Source organism: Aquarana catesbeiana, linkage group LG03, assembly GCF_042186555.1.
Source record: "Aquarana catesbeiana isolate 2022-GZ linkage group LG03, ASM4218655v1, whole genome shotgun sequence".
Lineage (NCBI taxonomy): Eukaryota > Metazoa > Chordata > Amphibia > Anura > Ranidae > Aquarana > Aquarana catesbeiana.
This window is the reverse complement of record NC_133326.1, coordinates 437,632,148-437,656,902: the sequence shown is the minus strand read 5'-3', so window position 1 is coordinate 437,656,902 and position 24,755 is coordinate 437,632,148. Positions and strand designations below refer to the sequence as shown.

Genomic DNA, 24,755 nt, shown 5'->3' with positions numbered 1-24,755 from the left:
CAGCTGGAGATACTGCCACTCATCAATCAACCAGAAATCGTTATTGTGTTTTAACTCTTGAAGTGATAGGATTTTTCCTTTTTTAATTATATCTCTTAACTGTGTTGTGTCTTTTTTTATCCAGTTTCCCCCTATTATCTTTTCCCCTGGTGCAAAAAATTTGTTATCTTTTAACGCAATTAGTGGAGAATTATAATTCCCATTAAGGTGTTTATACATCTTGTCCCAAATTTTTAAAACATTCCGTGTAAGTGCGAGTGTATTTACATCAATCGTCCTATAATGTGGTGGGTTCCATATTATGTTTCCTAGTTGTGCCTTGCTAAGTGTTTTTTCTATCTTGACCCATCTTTTTTCATTTTTTTCCTTGGCCCATTCGACCACCCTTGACAACACAATCGCATTATAATAATTATAAATATCTGGAACAGCTAGCCCTCCTCTTTTCTTTTCCTGCCCTAAAATTGCGAAAAAAACTCTTGCTTTTCTGTATTTCCATACTGAGTTCATTATCATTGATTTTAATTTTTTGAGGTATGGTTTGGGTAGAGCCAATGGCAACATCTGAAACTTATAAGTAATCTTTGGTAGAAGGGCCGTCTTTATAATATTAATACGGCCTATCCATGATATAGGCCTCCCAATTATTCTATTACATTCAGTTCTAATTTCGTCTAGCAACGGTATATAGTTTATTTTATGTGTCCTCTTCATAGTATTCGCTAACTTGGTTCCCAAGTAATTCAGTTCCTTCCTCCAGGAAAACTTGAATTCTGTTTTCAGCAGTTGTTCTTCTGTCTTGCATATGCTTATATGGGATATAGGATTTCTGACTTTGCTAGATTTATTTTAAAATTAGATATTTCCCCATAATGTTTTAAAGTATTTAATAAATTAGGCATTGTGATCCGAGGGTTGGAAATATAAAACAAAACATCATCCGGAAATGCTGCAAGTTTGTGCTCTTCCTCTCCAATCTTAAATCCGTTTATGTCGGGGTTCTTTCGTACCATAGCCAATAGTGGTTCCAAAGATAGTACAAACAAGAGCGGGGATAAAGGACACCTTTGTCTTGTCCTATTTTTCATCTCAAAGGGTAGGGACTGCGGTCCATTTATTCTTATAGTTGCTGTTGGGTGATGGTATAATGTTTTGATCCACCGGATCATTCTAGGGCCAATTCCCATAATTTCTAAAGTCTGTATCATGAGCCCCCAGTCTACCCTGTCAAAGGCCTTTTCGACGTCTATTGACAGGAGTAGACCTGGGGGCCCACTTTCTTTTATCCTCTGGAGGAGGAGGAGCAGTGTTCTCACCCCGCTGTCCCTTCCCTCCCTTCTGGGAGTGAAGCCCACCTGGTCCGGATGTACCAGGAGAGTCATCACTCCTTTTATCCTACCTGCCAGTACTTTAGCGTACAGTTTTGTGTCTGCATTTAGCAACAAGATTGGCCTATAGCTGGAACATATCGTCCCATCTTTCCCCTCCTTCAAGATTACTGTAATAATGGCAGACAGAGCCTCTCCGCCAATTTCATAGTCTGCCCCCCCAAGCCGTTAATGTATTGGCATAACCTTGGGATAAGAATCTCTTTGTATTTTTTGTAGTAGTACGTTGTGAACCCATCCGGGCCAGGACTTTTCCCTTGAGCTGAATCCGAGAGGGCTTTATTTATTTCCTTCTCTGTTATTGGGGACTCCAATGTTTCTCTCAAATTCTCTGGAATTTTGGATAGTCCAGCCTTTTTGAGGAAATCGTTAATTCTGCTTCTTTTGTCTCCTGACTGGCCCCCATCAGAGGCTACCGAGTACAAATCTTGGTAGTAATTTTTGAATGTTTCCGTTATACTCTTGGTAGAATGGACCATTTCACCTCCTTTTGTTTGAATTTTTTCTATATAATTTATAGCTTTTTTCTTTTGCAACATCCAGGCAAGATGTTTGCTAGACTTATTCCCCCACTGGTATCTTTCTTTAGTTATTCTACTGAATGTTCTTGTTGTTACATATTTCATCAGATCCTTCAGTTCATCCCTTTTTATTACTAAGTTTTGATATGCTTCTGGTATTTCTTATGTTCTTGCTCAGCTCTAAAAGTCTCTTCCATTAGTTTTTTAATTTTCCCAGTTCTCTCTTTTTTTCTCCTTGTACCCACTTCTATCAGAATCCCCCTTATGTAGGCCTTGTACGCCTCCCACAGGGTGGACCCCGAAACCTCCCCTGTATCGCTTGTTTCAAAATATTGTTCTAATTCCTTTCTCACGAATGCTGAAGTCACCTCTTCCCGAATAAGATCTTCATTTAAGCACCAAGCATATGATTGTCTATGATTACCAGGGACTACCATCTTCATTTTTACTGAGGAGTGATCCGACAGTGTTGAAATTTCTAAACCGGAGTCCTTCACCCACTCAATCATTCTATGTTCTACCAAGATATAGTCTATCCTGGAGTAGGTCCCGTGTACAGGGGAGTAAAACGTAAAATCTTGTTTTTTAGAGTTGAGGATCCTCCAAATATCTACCAGTTGACATGCATGCAATTTTTGTTTTATCTTTTTTAATTGTACGTTGTTTGTAACCTGCACCCGGGATGTACTATCTATACTTGGGCCCATGCAGAAATTCATATCTCCCATTAGGATCACATACCCACTCTTAAATTCCATTAACTTTCCCAAAATAACCTTTAAATACTTAATCGGGTTCCTATTCGGGGCATAGATATTTGCCAACGTGCACTCCATTTCACCTAGTTTACCTTTTAGGAAGAGGAATCTCCCTTCAGGGTCTGTCAGTCTATCCTCTAAGGCAAATCTGATTCCTTTCGCAAACCCTATTGCGACACCTCTAGCTCTCTTTGTGATTGTATCCCCGTAATACCATGTTGGGAAGTTACCGGAGTGCAATTTCACATTAGACTTGTGAGATAGGTGGGTCTTTTGTAAAAAGACCACCCCTGCCCCATATCGTTTTAATTCTTTTAGGATCTTATGTCTCTTGGTGGGAGTATTTAAACCTCTAACATTGTAGGTCATAAAGTTTATTGTTGTCATTTCTTCTATCCTATTTTCCTATGCCGGGGACCCTTTACTTAACTATCTCGGGGCTAGACCTTATTTGCAAAAAAACAGAGGTGCCCTCCCGTGCTGCCTTCCTTATAGTTGTTACTTGATCCCCAGGAGGGAACTCCTTCCAGCACATAGTCCCAACAATTTCTAGGATGGTTGGATGGCTCTCTGGACGGCTCACTTTGTTGGTCTTTCCTTACGCGCTTTCTCCTACCACGCCGGCCAGGGGAACAGAGAGAGGCAGCCGGGGAGGGGGGGGGGAGGGAGGGAGGACAGCGGGAGCTGACTGCTCCGGAGGGTGACCACCGTGCTTCACACCCATTCGCTGCTCACCTCGCCAGTCTACCTCCGATCCTCCCTCCGCTATGTAAACCGCTATGTAAACCGTGGCCGATGCGAGCGAGTCCAACGGCCTTCATCCACCGGAGATCCACGGTCTCACACGCCGCTCGGTTCTCGGCAGTTCACCGGGACCTCCTCCATGGGCTCGCACAGGCACCGTGTCAGGTCACTCCCCTCAGATGTGCGAACGCATCACGTCCGCATTGTGCCCCCCCGCCTTGTTATGTGATTCTAAATTGTCAAATTGCATGACAAATTGCACTGGTGTGAACCAGAGCTTAAAGAATAATTCCAGGGGACATGAATGCATTCAGCATAAAATGGTACACTGCAGTGTACCTTTAGAAAATGAAATCAAGATTGAAAATCACTAAAATCCAAAAGCCCTTCCTGAAACTCTACCTTCCACATATTGATAAATGTTTTGCTCAGCTCCTAGACAAAAAAGAATGTTATTTTCTTCCTTCCAAGTTTGTGTCAGGGAGCATGTGACAAACTAACCCAGACAACAGTGCCAACAAGGTAGAAGGTGGCTGAACTGGAGTAGACCCTCCAGGGACACTCTGCTACTGGATTCCCAGGTTAATAACAGAAGATAATAGGTTATTTAACCCACCAGGCATCTACCCAAAACTGTAAGGCTGCATTCACATCTGAGCATTTTCAGCTTGTATAACACCCAAAAAAACGCCCAACAATCAAAATCCCATTCATTTAAATGGCCCCTGTTCACATCTGAGCGTTTTGTAACCTGAGGCTCAAAAAGGTACATGAGCTTCTTTTTGGGCAGATTACAGGCGTTTTTCTGCTTTTTACATTGGTGACCTTTTTAACCTGTGCAAAATTGTGGCAAAAAAGCAGCAAAAAAGTGGTAAAAAAATGGTAGAAACATGCGACTTGATGCCTGAAAACGAAACGCTCAGGTGTGAATGCAGCCTTAAATCAGGGTGGTTTTCCCTTTAAAAGGTAATTTTATTTTGATTTTTATTTAGAAATGTCTATAGTCTACATAGACGCAGTACAAAAATTGGCAAGGTTTATAATATATTTATTTTAAAAAGTCAGTACAAAGCCCAGCACCTTCCTCAACAAACTACTACAAAATGCCCACACAAAGTGGCTTTAATCCTTCTGCATGCTTCATTTACTGTAAGAAATTGAAAAACAAAAACATGCTTGGAAACATTCAGCACTATAGAATATTACATAAAATAAGACACTGTATTGACAATCTGCTGCACTCTTTAGAGAAAAATAACCTTTTTGATTGCCATCAGGAATAAATAATCCTCAATGACTGCTTAAGGCTCCATGCACACTAGCATTTTTTTAAGCTCCTAGAAGCTGTAATAGCATTTTTTTCTACTCCTAGAAGCTAAATAGTGTTATCCTATGTCCATGCACACTACATTGGGCTATTAGCATTTTTTAAACTTCAGCATGCAGGAGCAGAAAAAAAAATGTTTTTGTACAGTTTTTCCAACAGAAAAAAACCCTAAACGCTCCTAAACACACTGAACTGCTTCTACATGCTACTAAAATGCTTTTTTTTTACACTGCAAAAGCACTCCTAAAAAGCTTCTAAATGCTTTTAAAAGCTACTAGAAGCTGGCACAAACATGCTATCAGCAGTATTTTTCATTCAGCATTTTTTTCCAGCTTTTTTTGAGCTTATTAAAAATGCTAGTGTGCATGGAGCCTAAATTGTGTTATTTGTTACAAATAAACACAGGGCTGCATTAGTCATCAAAGTGCAGATGTGTTAACTTGGATCAGGCAGCACGAATATTTAATTATAAATATGTAGTGGGATCTTTAAAATGTGAGCAAAAACAACAAACCTCCGATGGCTTCTTCTCCTTCTGCCTGGCACAGGTGGTTTTTGTGGTCGGTATTTTGGAACACCTTGACCATGATGTTGTGTGACCTGCAGTAAATACATAATAGATATGTGAGGTAAGGAAGCAATCATATATAATAGCAAACCAAAGTGCATGTAAACTTCAACACTGAATTTGCTCGCTATTGGTCTGTTAAATATACTTTTGAAAAAGGTTTTGTTCTATCTGACAAATGCAAAAAACATACCTGTTGATCATGTCAGAAATTCAGAGCCGTCCTGCACATACATCCTGTGTCTCAAGGAGTCTAAGTAGACCCCCTACTACAGAATGATTAGTGTTTTAAAAATGGGAGAGCAGGAGCAAAAGAAAACTGGGAAGGGATGACACCAATACGTCCACAAAAATGATGTGTGTTGTCAGCCTACAACAGGGTCTTTCCTCTCTCGGCCTGACAGTTGCAGTGGGCGGGGTAGAGGATCCCCCACTGACGTCAGCCAGGAGGGGAGAAGGAGAGGAGGAGAGAGGCGTCCCCGCCCGCTACAGCTGTCATGCGAGAGAGGAAAGACGCCGAATCACGTGACCGCCGATCGGCGTTCTGAGACAGGTATATTGCCGCATTATTTTTATAAGGCATAGACATAGGGCACATTACATTAATGCATAGAGAGGATTATGTAATTTTAACCATAGTTTGAGCAGCAGGAGGGGAGGGGGGTGGGGAGCAGAGCGGCATGGACACAGAGCTGACAGGCAGGGAGGGAGGGGGGAGAGAGAACAGAGGAGACAGAGCAGGGCTGCGGACGATGGAAGCAAATAAACTGACCAAGGTGTCAGGGCTCAGCCGCCATGATACACCATGGTCAGTTTACAGGGGGAAGGGTATAGCCAGGCAGGATCAGCCAGGTATTGCAGGTGATAGAGGGGTCCAAATGACACAGCACAAGCACTGTAAAACATGCTTTAAGGGAACAGGATTTTTTTTTTTTTTTTTGGGTTAACACTTAATAGAATGTTACCGGCTCATTCAGACATCCATCAGTGCAGACCCACCACTGATCACAGTCATAGTTTAGCCTGTCAGCCCCCAGGTGAGAAGAGTTATTTCCTCCTTTAGTAAGGCTGTATCCCATTCAGACCGCCTGTCAGTGCAAACCTTCAGTAACTGCAGTGACAGACAGCTCAGCTGATCACTGCTGTCACATGTAAATAAGCAGCCAGAGCAGAAAAAACACTTATTCCCCATACACACGATCGGACATTCCGACAACAAAATCCATGGATTTTTTCCGACGAATGTTGGCTCAAACTTGTCTTGCATACACACACGGTCACACATCTTGTCGGAAATTCCAAATGTCAAGAACTCGGTGACGTACAACACGTACGACGAGCCGAGAAAAATTAAAGGGGTTGTAAAGGTAAAATTTTTTTCACCTTAATGCATTCTATGCATTAAGGTGAAAAAACTTTTGACAGTACCGCCGCCCCCAGGCCCCCCGTTTTACTTACCTGACGCCTCGAATCTTCGCTGCTCGTGCTCGTCATCTTCATTGCAGCTCAGCCTGGTCGCTGATTGGCTGCAGTGGATGGATTGAAAGCAGCGCAGCCATTGGCTCGCGCTGCTGTCAATCACATCCGATGACGCCGCGCGCCGGGGGGCGGGGCCGAGTGATACAGCGAGCGGCTATAGCCGCCGGCTGTATCACGGGAGCGCGCCCGCAAGCACTCGCCACCGTGCGAGGGAGCTCGCATGAAGGTGGTAAATGCTTGCGGGGAGGAGCTGAAACAGCCGCCGAGGGACCCCAGAAGACCAGGTTCGGGGCCACTCTGTGCAGAACGAGCTGCACAGTGAAGGTAAGTATAACATGTTTGTTATTTTAAAAAAAAAAAAAAAAAATAACTTTACAACCCCTTTAAGTTCAATAGCCAGTGTGGCTCTTCTGCTTGATTCCGAGCATGCATGGAACTTTGTGCTTTGGAATTGTGTACACACTATTGGAATTTACAACTGATTTTGTTGTCGGAAAATTTGAGATCCAGATCTCAAATTTTGTGTGACAGAAATTCCAATGGAAAATGTCCGATGGAGCCTACACACGGTCGGAATTTCTGACAACAAGCTCCCATCGAACATTTTCCATCAGAAAATCCGACTGTGTGTACAGGGCATTACACTACTCACTTCCTCTGCAGGGCTCTGCATTAGATGATGTCATCAGTCAGAATTCAGCAAAAGAAGTGAGTGGCGTAACTTCCTCTGTCCCGGGTCTTTGTCTACATTTGTGACAACAGCGATCAGCTGCGCTGTCTGTAACAGTGAATGTCCACTAAAACTATCTCTTATTAGTGGCCACCATTGCACAGGAGGAATCCCTTCAGTTCTCCCACATAGAGGAGTTGATCTCCCATGGTTGAGACACAGGTACTTTCATTCTTTTACTAGGGTAGGACCCACTAATTCGGGGTACTTTGTCGCAGTAAGTGGGCTTAGCACTATATGACCATATAGTGTGACCAAACCCCCGTATTTTTGAATATGTTCAGGTGTTTTTAACTAGCCTTGCAGGATAAATGTCATTTTTGTATGTGTGCGCTATAATCTGTTTTGTACTGTCCACTGAAAGGGGCGCAGTTTAACGGGGTGCAAACACCACCAATATCTCTGAGTGGCACTGCTCCCCCCCAGCCAGGACCTGTGCCTGCGAGAGGTGTCGGTGCTGCCAGCACTGCCGGTGCACTTCTACTGAAAAAAGCCCTGTGTTTAAGTATATATATATATATATATATATATATATATATATAAAAACACACACCAGATAATCTGTGTCCAGTGCTGTGCGTCTGTCCATGTACAGATGTAAACATTAGCATGTACATGGAGATTTGTACAGTTGCTGCGTAGGGACAGGGGCGCTTTATTGTGCAGAGTCGAATCTCCTAAGTGTATGGAATAGTTACAGATAGTAAAAGTGTATCTATAGCCAAAACTTTTTTCGGACAGTGGTGAAGAATTAGAACCCCTGTCAGGATTTTATCACTGTTTGTGACCCTAATGGGGTAGATTTACTCTCTTTTCTCTGGTAACAGGGACAGGAGTAGAGGGGAAATCTTCATTTGAAGACACTTCATCCAGTGGCAGCTGTCCATAGGAGGAGTAGTTTTTTTTTCGTTCAGCGAATAAAAAAGAAACAGATTCCTCCAAATTACATCAAATGAGAATAATGGAGGAATCCCCCCACTGGGACATTGTATTCGGACAGCAGGACCTGGCGCTGTCAGAACACACTGATTCCTGGACGCAGCCATTGATCGACAAACGTTTTGCAGCATGTCCTTTTGACAGAAGTCGATCTGATGTTTGGCTTCTGTCAAACAGGGATGGCCACACAGTGACTGAGATTCAGATGGTCCCTGCTGAACCAACTGAATTTTGATCCATTTATCGCCAACTTAACTTAACCTTTCCATCCCTTTGGAACACCTATGTGAAAAAAAAAGGTTTTAACCATTTCCTACTTGGTCCCCATTAATTTTTAAAGTACAATTTATTCTAAATTTTCTAACAACTGACTGGGTCAGACTTATGATCAATCTGATGGATCACTCATCTTTTCAGGTGAGTGGTTTGAGCCATCATCAGGTTCTTATGACTGTTTGTGCCCCTGTCAGGGAGATTAATTCGCTCTTATTGTCCTGTGACACTAATGCCCTGTACACACGATAGGATTTTCCGATGAAAAATGTGTGATAGGACCTTGTTGTCGGAAATTCCGACCGTGTGTAGGCTCCATTACACATTTTCCATAGGAATTTAGGACACACAAAGTTTGAGAGCTTGCTATAAAATTTTCCGACAACAAAATCCGTTGTCGGAAATTCCGATCGTGTGTACACAAATCCGACACACGAAGTGCCACGCATGCTCAGAATAAATTAAAAGATGAAAGCTATTGGCTACTGCCCCGTTTATAGTCCCGACGTGCGTGTTTTACGTCACCGCGTTCAGAACGATCAGATTTTACGACAACTTTGTGTGACCGTGTGTATGCAAGACAAGTTTGAGCCAATATCCGTCAGAAAAAATCCATGGATTTTGTTGTCGGAATGTCCGATCAATGTCCGACCCTGTGTACAGGGCATTAGAGGTGATTTCCCTCACAATGGAAAGATGTTTTCTCAAGTCCTTTTGGGTCTATAGCCAGGAAGTGAAGGGAAATGTCCCTTATTAGAAAGAGATGGTAAGAAAAAACAGACAGCGTTTTTTTTTTTTTTTAATTATCTTTTTATTGACAGATGCATACGAGAAGACATTTACATAAAGATAGTTGCTCGGCCATGCCATATCACAGTAAGGGTAATAACATTCAGCATAACTACCACAATCTGACAATATCAGCTCATGAGACTGAGACAAGGCAGTTTTGTGCCAATGATAAAGAATACGATGCCGATGTGAGAATAGCTACTAATGATGATGGCCTATATCGCAAATGGAATTCGGCCATAACAATGTGCATCAAATTTTTATTTTTTTTTTAAAAAGGAGAGAAATGGAGAAGAGAAGAAAAGGGTGAAATGGGGAAGAGGAAAAGAGAGGAAAAAAAAAAAGGGGGGGGGGGACGCGAACAGTGTCCTGTCAGCCACACACCATACCGTCCTTTATAGGCAATAAATTGGTTCATAAGTATTGAGAATATTCACCGGAGAAGCGGAACTGATCCCAGTAGAACCATCTGGTTTTGTGTTCTTCTGATTTGTCCCGAAGAGCAGAGGTCAGATGCTCCATGCTTTCTATATCTTTCACCTTGGCGAACCATTGGGCGATAGTAGGAGGAGACTGTTGTTTCCACATGGCTGGAATGCATGCTCTCGCTGCATTGAGTAAATGTTTAAGTAATGATTTGTTATATTTTTTCTGGGAAAGAGGGGTCAGATTAAGAAGAACTGCTGCAGGGTCTCCGGACACTGAGATATCCGTAAATTTGTGGATCAATTGGAGGACTTGCCGCCAGAATGGCTGGATGCTAGGGCATTCCCAGAAGATATGTAACAGTGTACTTCTGTGGGAATCACATCTCCAGCATCGATCACTCACTTGTGGAAATAGTTTGGCTAGTACGGATGGGGTTCTATACCACCGTGTCATGATTTTGTAAGTGGTTTCCTGATACTTACTACATAACGATGATTTATGAGCGAAATAGAGTATCCTGTCTTTTTGTTGGTTTGTAAAAGTGACCTGCAGATCTTTTTCCCATTTGGAAAGAAAGGGAGGTTCTGATTGCGCGTGGAGATCTAGTAGAGCTTCGTAGGAAAGGGACAGAGATTTCCGTATCGGACCCTCCCCCGAGCAAAGTTCCTCGAATGGGCTGAGAGGCCTCTGAAAGAGGTGTGGTTTGGGCAAGGAATTCAGAAAGTGTGATAATTGGTGTACCCGCCACTCATTCAGAAACTGTGATCCTGAGCCCGTAAACAATGTTCTGCCTGGAATCCAGCCATTCGTACAGAGGAGATAGGATGCACGTAGGATCTTCTGTGGTGAATGTGCAGAAAATGCTGGGTCTGACAATCCTGGTTCAAACTTGGGGTGTCCTATTATCGGCGTCATTGGGGACAGAAAACTGTTGAGCGAAGAAAGCTTATAAAACCTCTCTGCTTCGCTCAAAGTGGGTCCAATTAAGGGGTGATGGGAGAGGTGTGATGTGTGGCTTTTCCCTGCCCAAGGCAGGCCCTGTATGGGTACCTGTGCAGCATCTTGTTCCAGACCGACCCATAGTTTGGTGGCGCTATGCCTGCACCAATCTACTACCCTGTTCATATGAACAGCTGTATAGTATAGGGCCGGATCTGGAAACCCTATCCCTCCCTTAAGTTTAGGCCGGAGCAACAGTGCCCTAGCAAGTCGGGGGGGTTTCCCCTGCCAGACAAAGTTAGCAAAGGCGGCTTTTACTGAGTGAAACTACGCTTGGGGTATCTTGATGGGTAGGGCTTGTAACAAATATAAAAGTCTGGGCATCGCATTCATTTTGAGTACGTTACAACGGCCGAACCACGATAGGGCTAGACAGTTCCATCTTGCCATGTCTGTGGATAATGCGGACAATAGTGGCTGAAAATTTAGTTTAAATATGGAATTTAGCTTCGCCGGTATTTTCGTCCCTAAGTACTGGATACTGTGAGTCGCCCATCTAAAGGGAAAGTTAGGTTGTAGGCTCTTCAGGATAGGGTCTGGGATGGAGACATTAAGAGCCTCAGACTTTTGGAGGTTTACCTTGAAGTTGGATAGGGCACCATAAGTTCTCAGTTCTTGTAGGAGGGAAGGCAGAGATGTTAGGGGTTCCGTGATATAAAAAAGGAGGTCATCGGCATATGCCGCTACCTTGTGATGGTAAGCCCTTGTTTGAACTCCCTTCACATTTTGGTTGTTACGTATGTATTGAAGAAATGGCTCTAGTGTGAGTATAAAGAGGAGTGGGGATAGGGGACATCCCTGTCTGGTGCCATTAGAGATCCCGAGGGAGTCCGAGTTGTAGCCGTTGACTCTAATAATGGCTGTTGGTTTAGTATATAGTGCAGCTACCCAGGACAAGATTGGGGTGGGCATCCCGAAACATTTGAGGGTTTCAAAAAGAAAGGCCCAATCGACTCTGTCGAAGGCATTTTCGGCGTCCGTTGACAGAAGGAGCATAGGAGAATTAAGTTTCTCGGCCGATGCAATGATGTCTAGGGTTCTTATAGTATTGTCCCTAGCTTCCCTGGATTGGATGAACCCTACCTGATCGAGGGGTACAATACGCTGCATGATGACATTTAGTCTGGTTGCAATGATTTTGGTAAATAATTTAACATCGCAGTTCAAAAGCGAAATGGGACGATAGTTGGCGCACTGTAGTGGATCCTTGCCTGGTTTCGGGATGACAGAGATGTTAGCACTGAGTAACTCGGGAGGGGTATTATGGCCATCTGTGATTGCGTTAAAGGCGTTTAAGAAGTGTGGCGTGAGTATTGATTGGAATGTTTTATAGTACGCAAGTGTAAAGCCGTCCGGTCCTGGTGCTTTCCCAGGCTGAGTGGCCGTAATGGCCATTGCAAATTCTTCGGCCGATAACGGCTGTGATAGGGCCGCTCCTTCCTCCTGCGTAAGCCTAGGAAGTTGAGCCTCTTGTAGGTAAGTTTTCATTTCAGAGAGTCTACTGGATTGTTGTGAAGCTGAGGGAATAGATCTCAAGTTGTATAAATCTGAATAGAACTTGCGGAATGCCTCAGCTATCTCTGGGGTGGAATGTATTTTAGCTCCGGTAGAGGAGGTCAGCGCAGAGACAAATGATTTACTGTTTTGGACTTTCAATGCTCTAGCTAACATACTGCTGCACTTATTACCATATTCATAGTAGGAATGGCGGACCCTTAGAAGCACATGTTTGGCCTCATAAAGGGAGTGCTCCCTAATCAATTCCCGCACTTTCGTAAGTTCCGTTTCCAGTGCGGGGTCTTGATAATGTTTATGCGCTCGTTCTAGAGTGTGTAGTTTATCTAGCAGCTCAGTTAATGTTTTCGTCCTGCGTTGTTTGGACGCGTGCCCGTGTTTAATGAGGATCCCTCGGAGAACACACTTGTGTGCGGCCCACAGGGAAAGGGGGTTGTCCACGGATCCCGAGTTTGTGGCAAAGTAATCGCTAATTTCGCGCTGTATGTCCGCTGTGATTTCCGGGTCTTTTAACAAGGATTCATTTAGCCGCCATGTTGGTGTGTTAGATTGTTGTTGTTGGGGGGTGAGTTCTAATATAATCGGAGCATGATCTGAGATTGCGATATTGCCTATTTCAGCTCCAGAGATTAGAGAGATGGTGGAATGTTTGACTAGAAAAAAGTCTATTCTGGAGTAGGAGCCATGTGGGGGAGAGTAGTAGGTGTAGTACCTCTCTTGAGGATGAAAGATCCTCCAAATGTCAACTAATTGGTGTGAGTGGAGAAGGTCTTTGAGGCGTAGTCTGGAACCTCTAGGGGAAGAGGGCAGTCTCGCCGAGGAGTCTTTGCGGGGGTCCATGGTCAGGTTAAAGTCCCCTCCTAAGATAAGGGTCCCATCCGTGAAGGAATCAAGAGTATTGAGAAAAGACTCGAGAGCTGTTACTTGATTGGTATTGGGCAGGTACACATTCGCCAATGTGAAAGTGTGGGAGTAAATTTTCCCTTTCAGTAGGAGGAATCTGCCCTCCGGATCCCTATGGACGTCTATCATCTGCCATGGGACTGACTTGGCAATCAGAATACTAGTCCCTTTGGATTTGGAAGATGGGGACGGGCTGTGATAGACCGTCTGGAAATTATTGCTGTGTAATTTAGGGATCTTATCTGCTCTAAAGTGAATCTCTTGGAGAAAGACTACTTGCGCTCTTAATCTCCAAAGTTCCTTGAGGCAACCAGTCCGCTTCTCCGGCGAATTCAGCCCCTTGATATTCCAGGAAATTAACTTCACCGCCACTGCTGGTGTGTCGTCGATAGTCCCCCGAGTAGTGGTGGGAAACAATCCAAAAAGGGTAGAGAGGGGAAAAAAGGAGAAAGAAAAAAATAAAAATTAAAAAAAATAAATAAAATGTGTTGGGGGTAGAAGCAGCGGCTTAGTTTAGCCGAGAGTAGGTGATATCAGGATAGAGGAAAAAAAGGAGTGAATCAAGAAAAGAAAAAAAAAAGAAAAACTAGGGGAAAGGGTATACCAAGCTAATGCTCACGTGAGCAGTTCTACCGCCACTAGGGCAGAGAAGGCCTAGAGTGGGTAGCGGTAAGGCACTTCCAGACGGGGAGCTCCAGTCCGAGGGGACCCTACCAGTCTGATTGCAAAAATAACAAAGTTAAAAAAAAAAAATAAATAAAAAAAACTTTAAAGAACAAACAAGGAAACACAACTTATGTGTAACTTTTCTCCCAGCGTAAGAACAGATCAATCTTAATGTCAAAGCTGGGAATCTACTCGCCACTTAGGGATAGACAATTAATTAGATGTCTGTCCATAACGTTCCCTCTAGGAGCAATAACAATGGCAGTAAGAATATGAGGGATTAGCTTTGCCCTCCAGGGGCGCTTCTGGATAAAATCCCTTGAGGGCCAGAGCGCTCCTTTCGGCAACGTCAACCTTGCTCCACATATCCAACCACAACATAACATAACATTTTATAAGTCATTACAGACTGGACAATTGACAGTGTGATGCATTTGCGCTTAATTTCCCCCCCTTCCTCTCTTTCTGAGCCCCGACACTGGTGGCCTCTCCACGATCCCACCCACGTGCGGGGGGCCCTTCCGCTCATACACGTCGGTGAACCTGTCAGGGTCTGACTGTATGTTTTGGGGACAATTCACTTCCTGATGAATGATAAGGATAGGGGGTGCAATATATATCTCTCAGAGGGAGAGTCAACTATTAAATGGGAGTTCCATTGTGCACTAGGCCCTGTAAATTTAAGGGTTGTGGGGAGACCATGTTGCGCTAGTGTTTTCCCCCCATGGGTGAGATCGTGGAGGCCCCCCTAGGGGCATAACCCAGCCAGCCTATGCCCCAACCCCTTGGAGAAAATAGTAGGGACCAAGGAATGCTTGAGCGAGATACAATTCAGCATCTTAGAACGTAAGTCTTTGAGCAAACCAGTCTTGGTGGCATTACTGGATACCATAAAAACTCCCCCCCTCCATTAATTCTGTTCTAAAAAATATATATATATATATATATATATATATATATATATATATATATATATATATATATATATATATAAGAATCAGTAAAATAAAATTTAAACTGTCTAGCATTACCCTCAGGGGGCGACCCCAGTCTGGGAGTCAATGCGAGCCAGAGGCTTCCATGAGGGTAAGGCCAACTACTGCCCGGTGTTCCGAAGGTGGTGCGTCACCCATCCAGTGCGGCACCTACACTCGGGCGTATTTATACTGACTATGTAGTAAACCTCTTCAAATACAAGGCCCTCCGGGGAGTAGTTACCCCGAGGTCTCACGCGTGCAGGACCGGGCCATTCTGCTTTGGTGTGACGAAATTTCTGTCGGGGATCAATTATGCGCTCCGTGCGCATGACCACTAGGTATCGCGTACATGTAACAAGGAGGGTGTTTGGAAGGGAGAGCAGCCAATAACTCAGGATCCCTAAGCAAGTATAGCCTTTGCCCTCCTATGGGTGATGAGGGGCGTGGCCACTTGCAGATAGAGGTACCCGCTTCCGCCGTCCCCCACACGCGAGACCCCGCGAGCCCCTAGGGCGATAACAATGGTCGTGATCATGTTCATCCTCCCAATGATCTGGCTGGAACCGAGGATGAGTCCACATGTAGGGTTCCATAAAAAAAAAAAAAAAAAAGGGGGGGGGGGGGGTGGGGGGGAGTTCTGGCAAGGTCCTCAGTAGAGTCTCCAGATGCTATGTAGGGGGGACTGAATTTCTTCTGTTAGTGTCTATTAAACCTTGTCCAGACAAACCGTGCGATGTTGGTGACCAGTCTTCAGCGACGCTCTTCGTTTCGTGGAGCCTGTTGTCTGTTTCTGCGGGATTGGCGATTGTCTCTGGCTCTTTGAGGTCTGCTTTGGGGCGCACTGCCTAGAGGCTCAGATGGTACATCAATAATGAGCCAGTTAGGAACTGGTAAGGGCTCCATCTCTGCAAAGTCGAATAGTTCAGGTAGTTCCGAGGGATGATACAGTGAGTAGGAGCGATTGCCTTTGCGTACTTTCAGGTGAAATGGGTGGCCCCATGTGTAGGACATTCCTAATTCCACGATTCTTTCTAGTAAGGGTTTCAGGGCTCTGCGCATTAGTAGAGTCTTTCTGGAGACGTCTGGCAGAAGTTGGATGGGAACTCCGTCAAATTCCAGAACACCTACTCTCCATACTTGTTGCACAATTTCTTCCTTAAGCTTGTAGGCGTGCAGACGGCAGAGTATATCTCTGGGTCTGTCTTGAGAGGTAGGTCTAGGGCCAAGAGTACGGTGCACTCTATCAATGTAAATTTCAGTGTCTGGGGGGCGGTCGAGATATCTGTTAAAGATGGCGGTAACTTGCGAATGCATATCCACCTGTTTCACAGACTCAGGGATGCCTCGGAGCCGAATGTTCTGTCTGCGACTGCGGTTTTCAAGGTCATCAAGAAGAAGGTGAAGCTGTATGACTTGGTCAGACAGGTCAGTGTGGGCAGTTTGTAGCTGGTTCACTGTAAGTGCCATTGCTCCTTTATCCTGTTCCAGTGATGTCACCCTGTCACCTACATCAGACACTTCCTGCTTCAGCGCTTGTAGATCACCCCTCAGAGCAGATTCTACCCTATTTGCTAAGGCTTCAAAGTCAGCTCTTGTGGGTAGCTGCTGCAGAAATGACCACAAAGTCTGCTCTGTCATGGGTGTAGAGGGGATGATATTCTGTGGGGTGGCTTTTGAAGTAGTACTCACTGCGACCTGTGTGATGGGACCATGCACTTCTGCTTCCGTTGTGCTGTTATAGCCGTGGTTTAGGTTCTGTGGGGAAACCTCCGCTGCCAGCGAGTTGCACGTGTCCTCGTTGAATGTCTCATTCCCTGCATTAGGGAACATTATGAAGGATCGGGGCAGGCATGGAGAGAGGTCGCTAGGAGGGGAGAACGGCGGCATATCGTTGTGCTCTCCGTGTTCTCCCCTCTGTGGTGCCGCGTGATCCGGAGCAGCATGGCTACAGGCAGCCGGCGCCATCTTGTTTCCGGCCGGGGTCGAGGCCGTCTGTGTAACTGGGCGCAAATACCGTTCCATGGCGGGGATAAAAGATTATGAAAACAGTCCGCTATGTTCCCTGACTCCACCGGGGGTGGAGGAGCCGATAATGCGGGGTAGGCACTGATTTGTAATGCTGGCAGGTCGCCTCAGACCGAGAGCTCAGTTACTTCACCTCCTCATCTGTCCGTGCCGAGACCACGCCCCCCCAGACATCGGTTTTAACCCTCCCCTACTCTATGCAAAATGAAATAAAAGGTTTTGGCATTAGCTATGCTTAAAATTTTACTCTAATAACACGCTAAAAGTAGAAATCTGCTGTTTTGTACTCACAAGCACAAGGAGCTACAGATATTTAAATGTGCATTTGAAAAATTGTCAGGATTTTTAAAAGGTCTCAGACACAGATCTTTATCACTCGTTTACGCTAGTGGCAGCCCTTGCGGCACCTCTGAAATGTGGATCCCTCTTCATAAGGTGGTTGACAGGCAGCTGGAAAGCTGCCCTTTCTGCCCAGCTGCTCTATTTGTAGAAGCCAATACTGCAGCTTCTATAAATGGAACAGAATAAATGAAGGGCATGGATCTATCCGTTATCCACCTGTCTTCTTTGTATACAGTGCCTTGAAAAAGTATTCATACTACTTGAAATTTTCTCATGTTACAACTAGGGTTGCACCGATACCACTTTTTTAAGACCGAGTACAAGTATTGATACTTTTTTTCACGTACTCACCGATACTAATTACCAACTTCCCTCCATTCATAAAATGAAGCATCGTAAACACAGTTTGTGCTGCTCTGCTCAGTTATGAATGGACAGCCAGTGCATTTGGAAAAGGAAGGAGCCAGAAAATGACAGATGTCCCAGCTCCTTCCTCCACTCTCCATCTTGGGCAGGGGGGGACCGGAGGAGGACATGGAGGGTGAACGGAGAAGGAGTGGAGGAGGACACAGAGGAGGAGCAGAGGAGGAGCAGAGAAGGAGACAGAGGGGGAGCAGAGAAGGAGCAGAGGAAGACACGAAGGGGGAGTAGAGGATGACACGGAGGGGGAGCGGAGAAGGAGCAGAGGATGACATGGAGGGGGAGCAGAGAAAGGGTGGAGGAGGACACGGAGGGGGAGTGGAGGGGGGGCAGAGAAGGAGCGAAGGAGGACATGGAGGGGGAGTGGAGAAGGCACAGAGGAGGACATAGAGGGGGAGCGGAGAAGGCACAGAGGAGGACATGGATGGGGAGTGGAGAAGGCGCAGAGGAGGACATGGATGGGGAGTGGAGAAGGCGCAGAGGAGGACATGGATGGGGAGTGGAGAAGGCGCAGAGGAGGACATGGAGGGGGAGTGGAGAAGGCACAGAGGAGGACATGGATGGGGAGCGGAGAAGGTGCAGAGGAGGACATAGATGGGGAGCAGAAAAGGCGCAGAGAAGGACATAGATGGGGAGCAGAAAAGGCGCAGAGAAGGTCACAGATGGGGAGCGAAGAAGGCGCAGAGGAGGACACAGATGGAGAGCGGAGGAGGACATGGCAGGGAACCTTAGGGGCACGGAGGAGGACACAGGAGACAGTCAGGGGATGACCGGTGCAGCGGTGAGGGCCGTTAAAAGCACTAATCTCCCTGTACAGATTTCAATAAAGCAGCTGAAAGCCGTGGGAGGGAGAGGAGGAGAAGCAGCTGTCAGCTGCTTTATTGAAATCTATACAGGGAGATCAGTGCTTGCAATGGCTCCCACCACCGCACCGATCATCCCATGACTGCCTAGGTATCGGATTAGGCATCGGAGCATTTGCACGAGTACAAGTAATCGTGAAAATGCTTGGTATCTGTACCGATACTGATACTAGTATCTGTATTGGTGCAACCCTAGTTACAACCAAAAACGTAAATGTATTTTATTGGAATTTTATGTGATAGACCAACACAAAGTGGCACATAATTGTGAAGTGGAAGGAAAATGATAAATGTTTAACATTTTTTACAAAAAAATATCTGAAAATTGTGGTGTGCATTTGTATTCAGCCCCCTTTTCTCTGATACTAAAGTCTAGTGGAACCAATTGCCTTCAGAAGTCACTTAATTAGTAAATGGAGTCCACCTGTGTGTAATTTAATCTCAGTATAAATACAGCTGTTCTGTGAAGCCCTCAGAGGTTTGTTAGAGAATCTTAGTGAACAAACAGCATCATAAAGGCAACGGAACACACCAGACAGGTCAGGGATAAAGTTGTGGAAAAGTTTAAAGCAGGCTTTGAACATCTCACGGAGTACTGTTCAATCCATCATCCGAAAATGGAAAGAGTATCGCACAACTGCAAACCTACCAAGACATGGCCGTCTACCTAAACCGACTGGCCGGGCAAGGAGAGCATGATCAGAGAAGCAGCCATGGTAACTCTGGAGGAGCTGAAGAGATCCACAGCTCAGGTGGGAGAATCTGTCCACAGGACAACTATTAGTCGTGCACTCCACAAATCTGTCCTTTAGAGAAGAGTGGCAAGAAGAAAGCCATTGTTGAAAGAAAGCCATAGTAATCCCATTTGCAGTTTGCGAGAAGCCATGTGAGCGACACAGCAAACATGTGGAAGAAGGTGCTCTGGTCAGATGAGACCAAAATTGAACTTTTTGGCCTCAAAGCAAAACGCTACGTGTGGTGGAAAGCTAGCACTACACATCACCCTGAACACCCCATCCCCACCGTGAAACATGGTGGTGGCAGCATCATGTTGTGGGGATGCTTTTCTTCAGCAGGGACAGGAAAGCTGGTCAGAGTTGATGGGAAGATGGATGGAGCCATGGATGGATACAGCGCAATCCTAGAAAAAAACCTGTTAGAGTCTGCAAAAGACAGCGACCCTAAACATACAGCCCGAGCTACAATGGAATGGTTTAGATCAAAGCATATTCATGTGTTAGAAGGACCCAATTAAAGTCTAGACCTAAATCCAATTGGTCTGAGATTTAGCATCTCAGACCATGCGCCGGTCACTTTTACTCCCGCTTTGTCAACAGGCACCCATAGGGCCTGGTCTTGGCGGCTGAACGAGAATCTCTTAGATGATACTGCAGTGATTTCAAGGGTCACCAAGGTATTGACCCATTCTTTCGAAGAAAATACTACAGAAGACCTTATCGAAGGGATTGTCTGGAAAGCCCACAAGGCTTTAGTGAGGGGAGAATTGATTTCCTTAGGTTTTAAGCTTAAGAAAGCATGCCAGGCTGATTTTCAAAGGGTGCTTTGTGTCCTTCAACAGGCCGAACTTCGGCAAAAGCATAGTGGAGACCCAGAGGCACTGTCCATGTAGACTGAACTTCGAGAGCTCTTTTCACACTTGCTGGACTGCCAAGTCTGTAACCACTATCGCTACCTATCTCATAAATTCTATGAACACAGAAATAAATGTGGTTGTATGCTATCATAAACTTCACTCTTACTCCAGAGAGGTAGTGGTCCAACCCTCTAAAATTGCCTTGGGGTTCTGCGATTATTATGCTAAACTGTACAATTAAGCTCAGACCTATCTCCAGGTGCCCAGGCAGTTAAGCTGGCTAGTATCCATGACTACTTGGCCACAGCTGGCCTACCTCACCTGATGGACGAACAAAGAACCACCCTCGAGTCTCCCATTACTCTTACTGAAATCAAATCTACAGTGAAGTCCCTGCCTAATGGAAAAAGTCCTGGCCCGCATGGGTTTACTAAGGCATATTATAATACGTTTCTCCCACTATTGTCGGGACCCTTGTACAGACACTTTATTGCCATAGCAAGGGGCAATCAAATTCCCACGGAGACCCTATTGGCACACATTTCAGTGATCCCGAAGGAAGGTAAAGACCCTACTGTACCACAAAGCTACCGCCCATATCCCTACTTAAAGTAGATATAAAAATTTAGCAAAAATGAGGGCAAATCGCTTGAAACATTTCATGCCCCATATTATACATCCAGACCAAGCGGGATTTATAGTTGGCCGCAAAGCCAGAGATAATTATATCAGGGCTATCCAACTCATACACTGGGCCAGGGACTGTAGGGAGCCTTTACCTTACCTGATTCTCTCCACAGATTCAGAAAAAGCATTTGACCACATCGATTGGTCTTACCTTAGGGCGGTGTTGGAAACCCTGGGATTGGGAAAGAATATGTTAGCTTGGACCATGGCTCTGTATTCTACGCCAAGTGCTTAGGTAAAAGTTAACAGATTTTTCTCCTCCAGGTTCTCGATCAGGAATGGCCCCTCACCACTCTTTGCTCTGGTTCTCAAGCCTCTTTTATGCACTGTGCGCGCGAACCCTGATATTAGGGGTTTGAAAGCTGGAAACACTGAACATAAGCTGTCAGTTTATGCGGACGATGTACTATTTCATCTTATGGATCCCCTGATCTTATTGTCTAACCTGTTGCGAGAACTTCAGCACTTTGAGACATTTTCCAATTTTAAGATTAACTTTGCAAAATCAGAGATCCTACCCATTCAGGTGACCTCCTCGTTAAGCAAGTAACCTTCAGTCTGCTTTCCCCTTTACTTGGGCTAAGTCCTTTTTGCGATATTTGGGTATTCAGCTCACTGACTGTTTTGACACCCTATACGCTGCCAATTATCCTACATTATTGGCTACGGTCAGGCATGACTTATCATGGACTAAGACAGCCTTTACATGGTTGGAGTGGGTGAACATTATAAAAATGAATATCCTTCCAAGGGTAATTTTCTACCTGCAGATGATTCCTGTGCCTTTGCCCAGAAGCTTCTTCGCCCAATTATCTAGCTTGCTATCCGGGTTTGTCTGGAATGCGAGGAGACCACAAATCGCTCTGAGAGTGCTAAGACGCTCAAAACACATAGGCGGTTTGGGAATCCCAGACATACGAAGATATTATAGGGATATTGTTCTCCAGTGAAACTTAAACTGGCATTTCCATACTCAATCGAAGCTCTGTGTTTCCTTGAAGAAGTGTATGGCAGGCAGGAACCTATCGTATGCCCCATGGTTGTCTTGGGAGCATAGAGGATTGTCAGATAGTACATCCCCCTTAACACATGCTCCTAAAGTCTGGGACCGGATTAACCAGATGCTGAATCTGGCCCCCTCTGGCTCCGTTAGAGGTGTTTCTATGGATCCCCTCTGGGAACAAATGGCCTTCTATGGGCCTTGGATTGACGATGGCAATACCAGCTGTGGTAAGCTCATGAAAAGTTGTAAGCTATTGGCCTACGAGTCTTTGCAGATGTGACATGGTGGTTCACATATGGGCTTCTGGAGGTACAGACAACTTCACCACTTCTTTCAGGTACATGGCTGTACTATTGGAGATATATCCTCTCACTTCTTTTGAAACTCTTTTCATAGTGGAGGAATCTACACCGCATATGTTTTCTGAACTCTATCAAACGGCTGGGTTCTGCTATTTCTAATGTCAAGCCCACATATATACGAGCATGGGAAAGGGACTTGGGGATTGAGTTTACCACAACTCAGCTGACTCACTTGTACCAGCTTACTCATTCTAGCTCAATTGACTCCAAAACACAGGAGACAAATTATAATACAGACATACCCCACTTTTAAGTACACAATGGGGTTTATTTACGAACGGTGGAAAGTGCAAAATCAGGCTCACTTCTGCATAGAAACCAAGGAGCTTCCAGGTTTTATTACCAAAGCTTAATTGAACAAACTGAGGTTAGAAGCTCCTTGGTTTCTATGCAGAAGGGAGCCTGATTTTGCATATTCCAGCTTTAGTAAATAAACCCCATTGTGTACTTAAAAGTGGGGTATGCCTGTATTCTTTCATGCTGGTACTGGGTGCCCGCTGATTTGTCACAAATATATACCTCTACTTCTTATTTGCGCTGAAGAAACTGTGGTCAACGAGGTACGCTATTTTATCTGTGGTGGGAATGTCCTGTGATCATACCCTTTTAGGTTGATGTTAAGGCTCAGATAAATGAAATCCTTGTTCTCGATACCCCCCTTTCTCCGATCAATTTTCTATTCCACATCCCTCCTCTACCGATTAGCCAGTATAAGGGGAGTGTTTTGCCTCACTTGTTGAATGCAGCCAAACGTTTGCTCCCAATTTATTGGAAGCGCGCGCATATTCCTGGCTGGGTGGAGTGGATCTGTGGGGTGAATGAGATCGGGGAAGCTAAAGATTGGATTGCGACCTGTAAAGGCACCCGTGAGCGATTTACCAACATCTGGGCATTATGGCTAGAATACATTTACGATCTGCGACGAGTATCATCCAGTCCAGACTTGGCATTGCTAGAATTGGCGGAACCATCCCTCCGACGGCATATTCAGCCTCAACAGCAGTGAGATAAGGCTTACTTTTGGCGACTGATAAGGCCATCTCTTATCCCCCCACACTCTTTCCCCCTCTTTTTTAGTCTGCTATTATTTTTGCTTTAACAGAGTGGCGGACTTGGTGTGAGCAATTATATTTTTTTTGTTTTGTGAGAAGTTAAGGCAAGTACCTGTTCCTTTTTTTTCTTCTTTCCCTCCTTAGTGTGTAAACTACATTCTCTTATTTCTGAAACTCGGTTCACATTTTATTTTTTAATGCATTGGACTGACATACAAAATGAATGTCATTATTGTGGGGGAGGTCACCTCTCATGAGGATGATGCTGATTCTCCCTCTTGATGTTTCAACATGCTCTGGAGTGGCTCTCGTCATGGTGATGTGCTGTGGGAGGTTAGATGAAGGTTTTTTGTGCCCTACTCCCCCTGTATTTGATCCAGTTTGGCTACCTAGACTGTAAACTAATACCTTTCTTGGTTTACTTTATCTATGTTTTTGTAAAACTAGGTCTGGATTCTGGGTTTCCTTGTTGGGATCGCTCAATGAATGAGTCAGTAGTTATGTATTCCTGGCTGCTTCTCAATTCCTTTGGAGGAAAGTCCTATGGTTATAATGCCTTACATTTTTTCTTTATCATTTGTACTTATAAGCTTCTTGAGGACATGTGCAATATATATATATATATTTCAACCTTACTGAATAGGTTTGCTATAACATGTTATTTTTTCTCTTAAATAAAGATTTGGGTTAGGGATTCTAAGTGGTTTTATACTTCAAATTCAGTTCTTAGTTGTTCAGCACAACTGCAGAAAAAGAATATGTCTTACTGTCAGTGGTGTCGGAGTCATCACTGCTTACTGAACATTTCCTCCGCTTTTCCTCCATCTGCAAAGAAAAAGGCAACAAATAATTTTTATAGAGCTAAAACTTTTCCAACAGCATAAAATTAAACAATGAGACACGCCATTAAAAAAACACCTTATGCCTATTCAATATTAAGCCTAAATCTATCTGGTTGTCTAGGTCTGCTGTGGTTTAAAATACTTGGGAGTCAGTATGAACACTGATGTCTCAAACCCAAAACTATATTCTTGAGATTAAAGCCACCCATTTGGTCATGCAGGCAGGGTATGACCGTCAGGTGTGTTTAAGACTGTAAATCTTGCAATCTTACGTGAATAGAGAAGGAACACAGTGGGGAAAGAAGAGCAGGAGAGAATGTTGCTGGACCACATCAATGTGTGTAACAGGTTTTCTAATCATTGCTACTTCCACATGACAAGCAGGCAGGCACCAACCAACACAAGATCGTCATCTGAGTTAAACAAAAGTGGCTTGGATCAGGCAATCCTTGCCTCTTCTTTACGAGTATCTTAAGTGGATGCTCACCAATGAAAAGCACTTCCTCTCCTCTGCCTCGCCCCCCAAATCTAACATAATTGGAATATTACTTTAACCA

At 44.6% G+C, this 24,755-nt stretch overlaps 1 protein-coding gene across 2 annotated transcripts in view; it reads right to left on the bottom strand.

Moving 5' to 3' along the window:
* JADE2 (jade family PHD finger 2) overlaps nucleotides 1–24,755 on the bottom strand; it is a 1,082,209-nt gene that overhangs the window by 835,728 nt on the left and 221,726 nt on the right. For both annotated transcript variants that reach the window (XM_073620794.1, XM_073620796.1), the window contains exons 2-3: nucleotides 24,124–24,181; nucleotides 5,253–5,338 (exon numbers count right to left, since the gene is read on the bottom strand). In XM_073620794.1, the coding sequence (XP_073476895.1) occupies nucleotides 5,253–5,338; nucleotides 24,124–24,181 (144 nt within the window). The remainder of the gene's footprint in view (nucleotides 1–5,252; nucleotides 5,339–24,123; nucleotides 24,182–24,755) is intronic.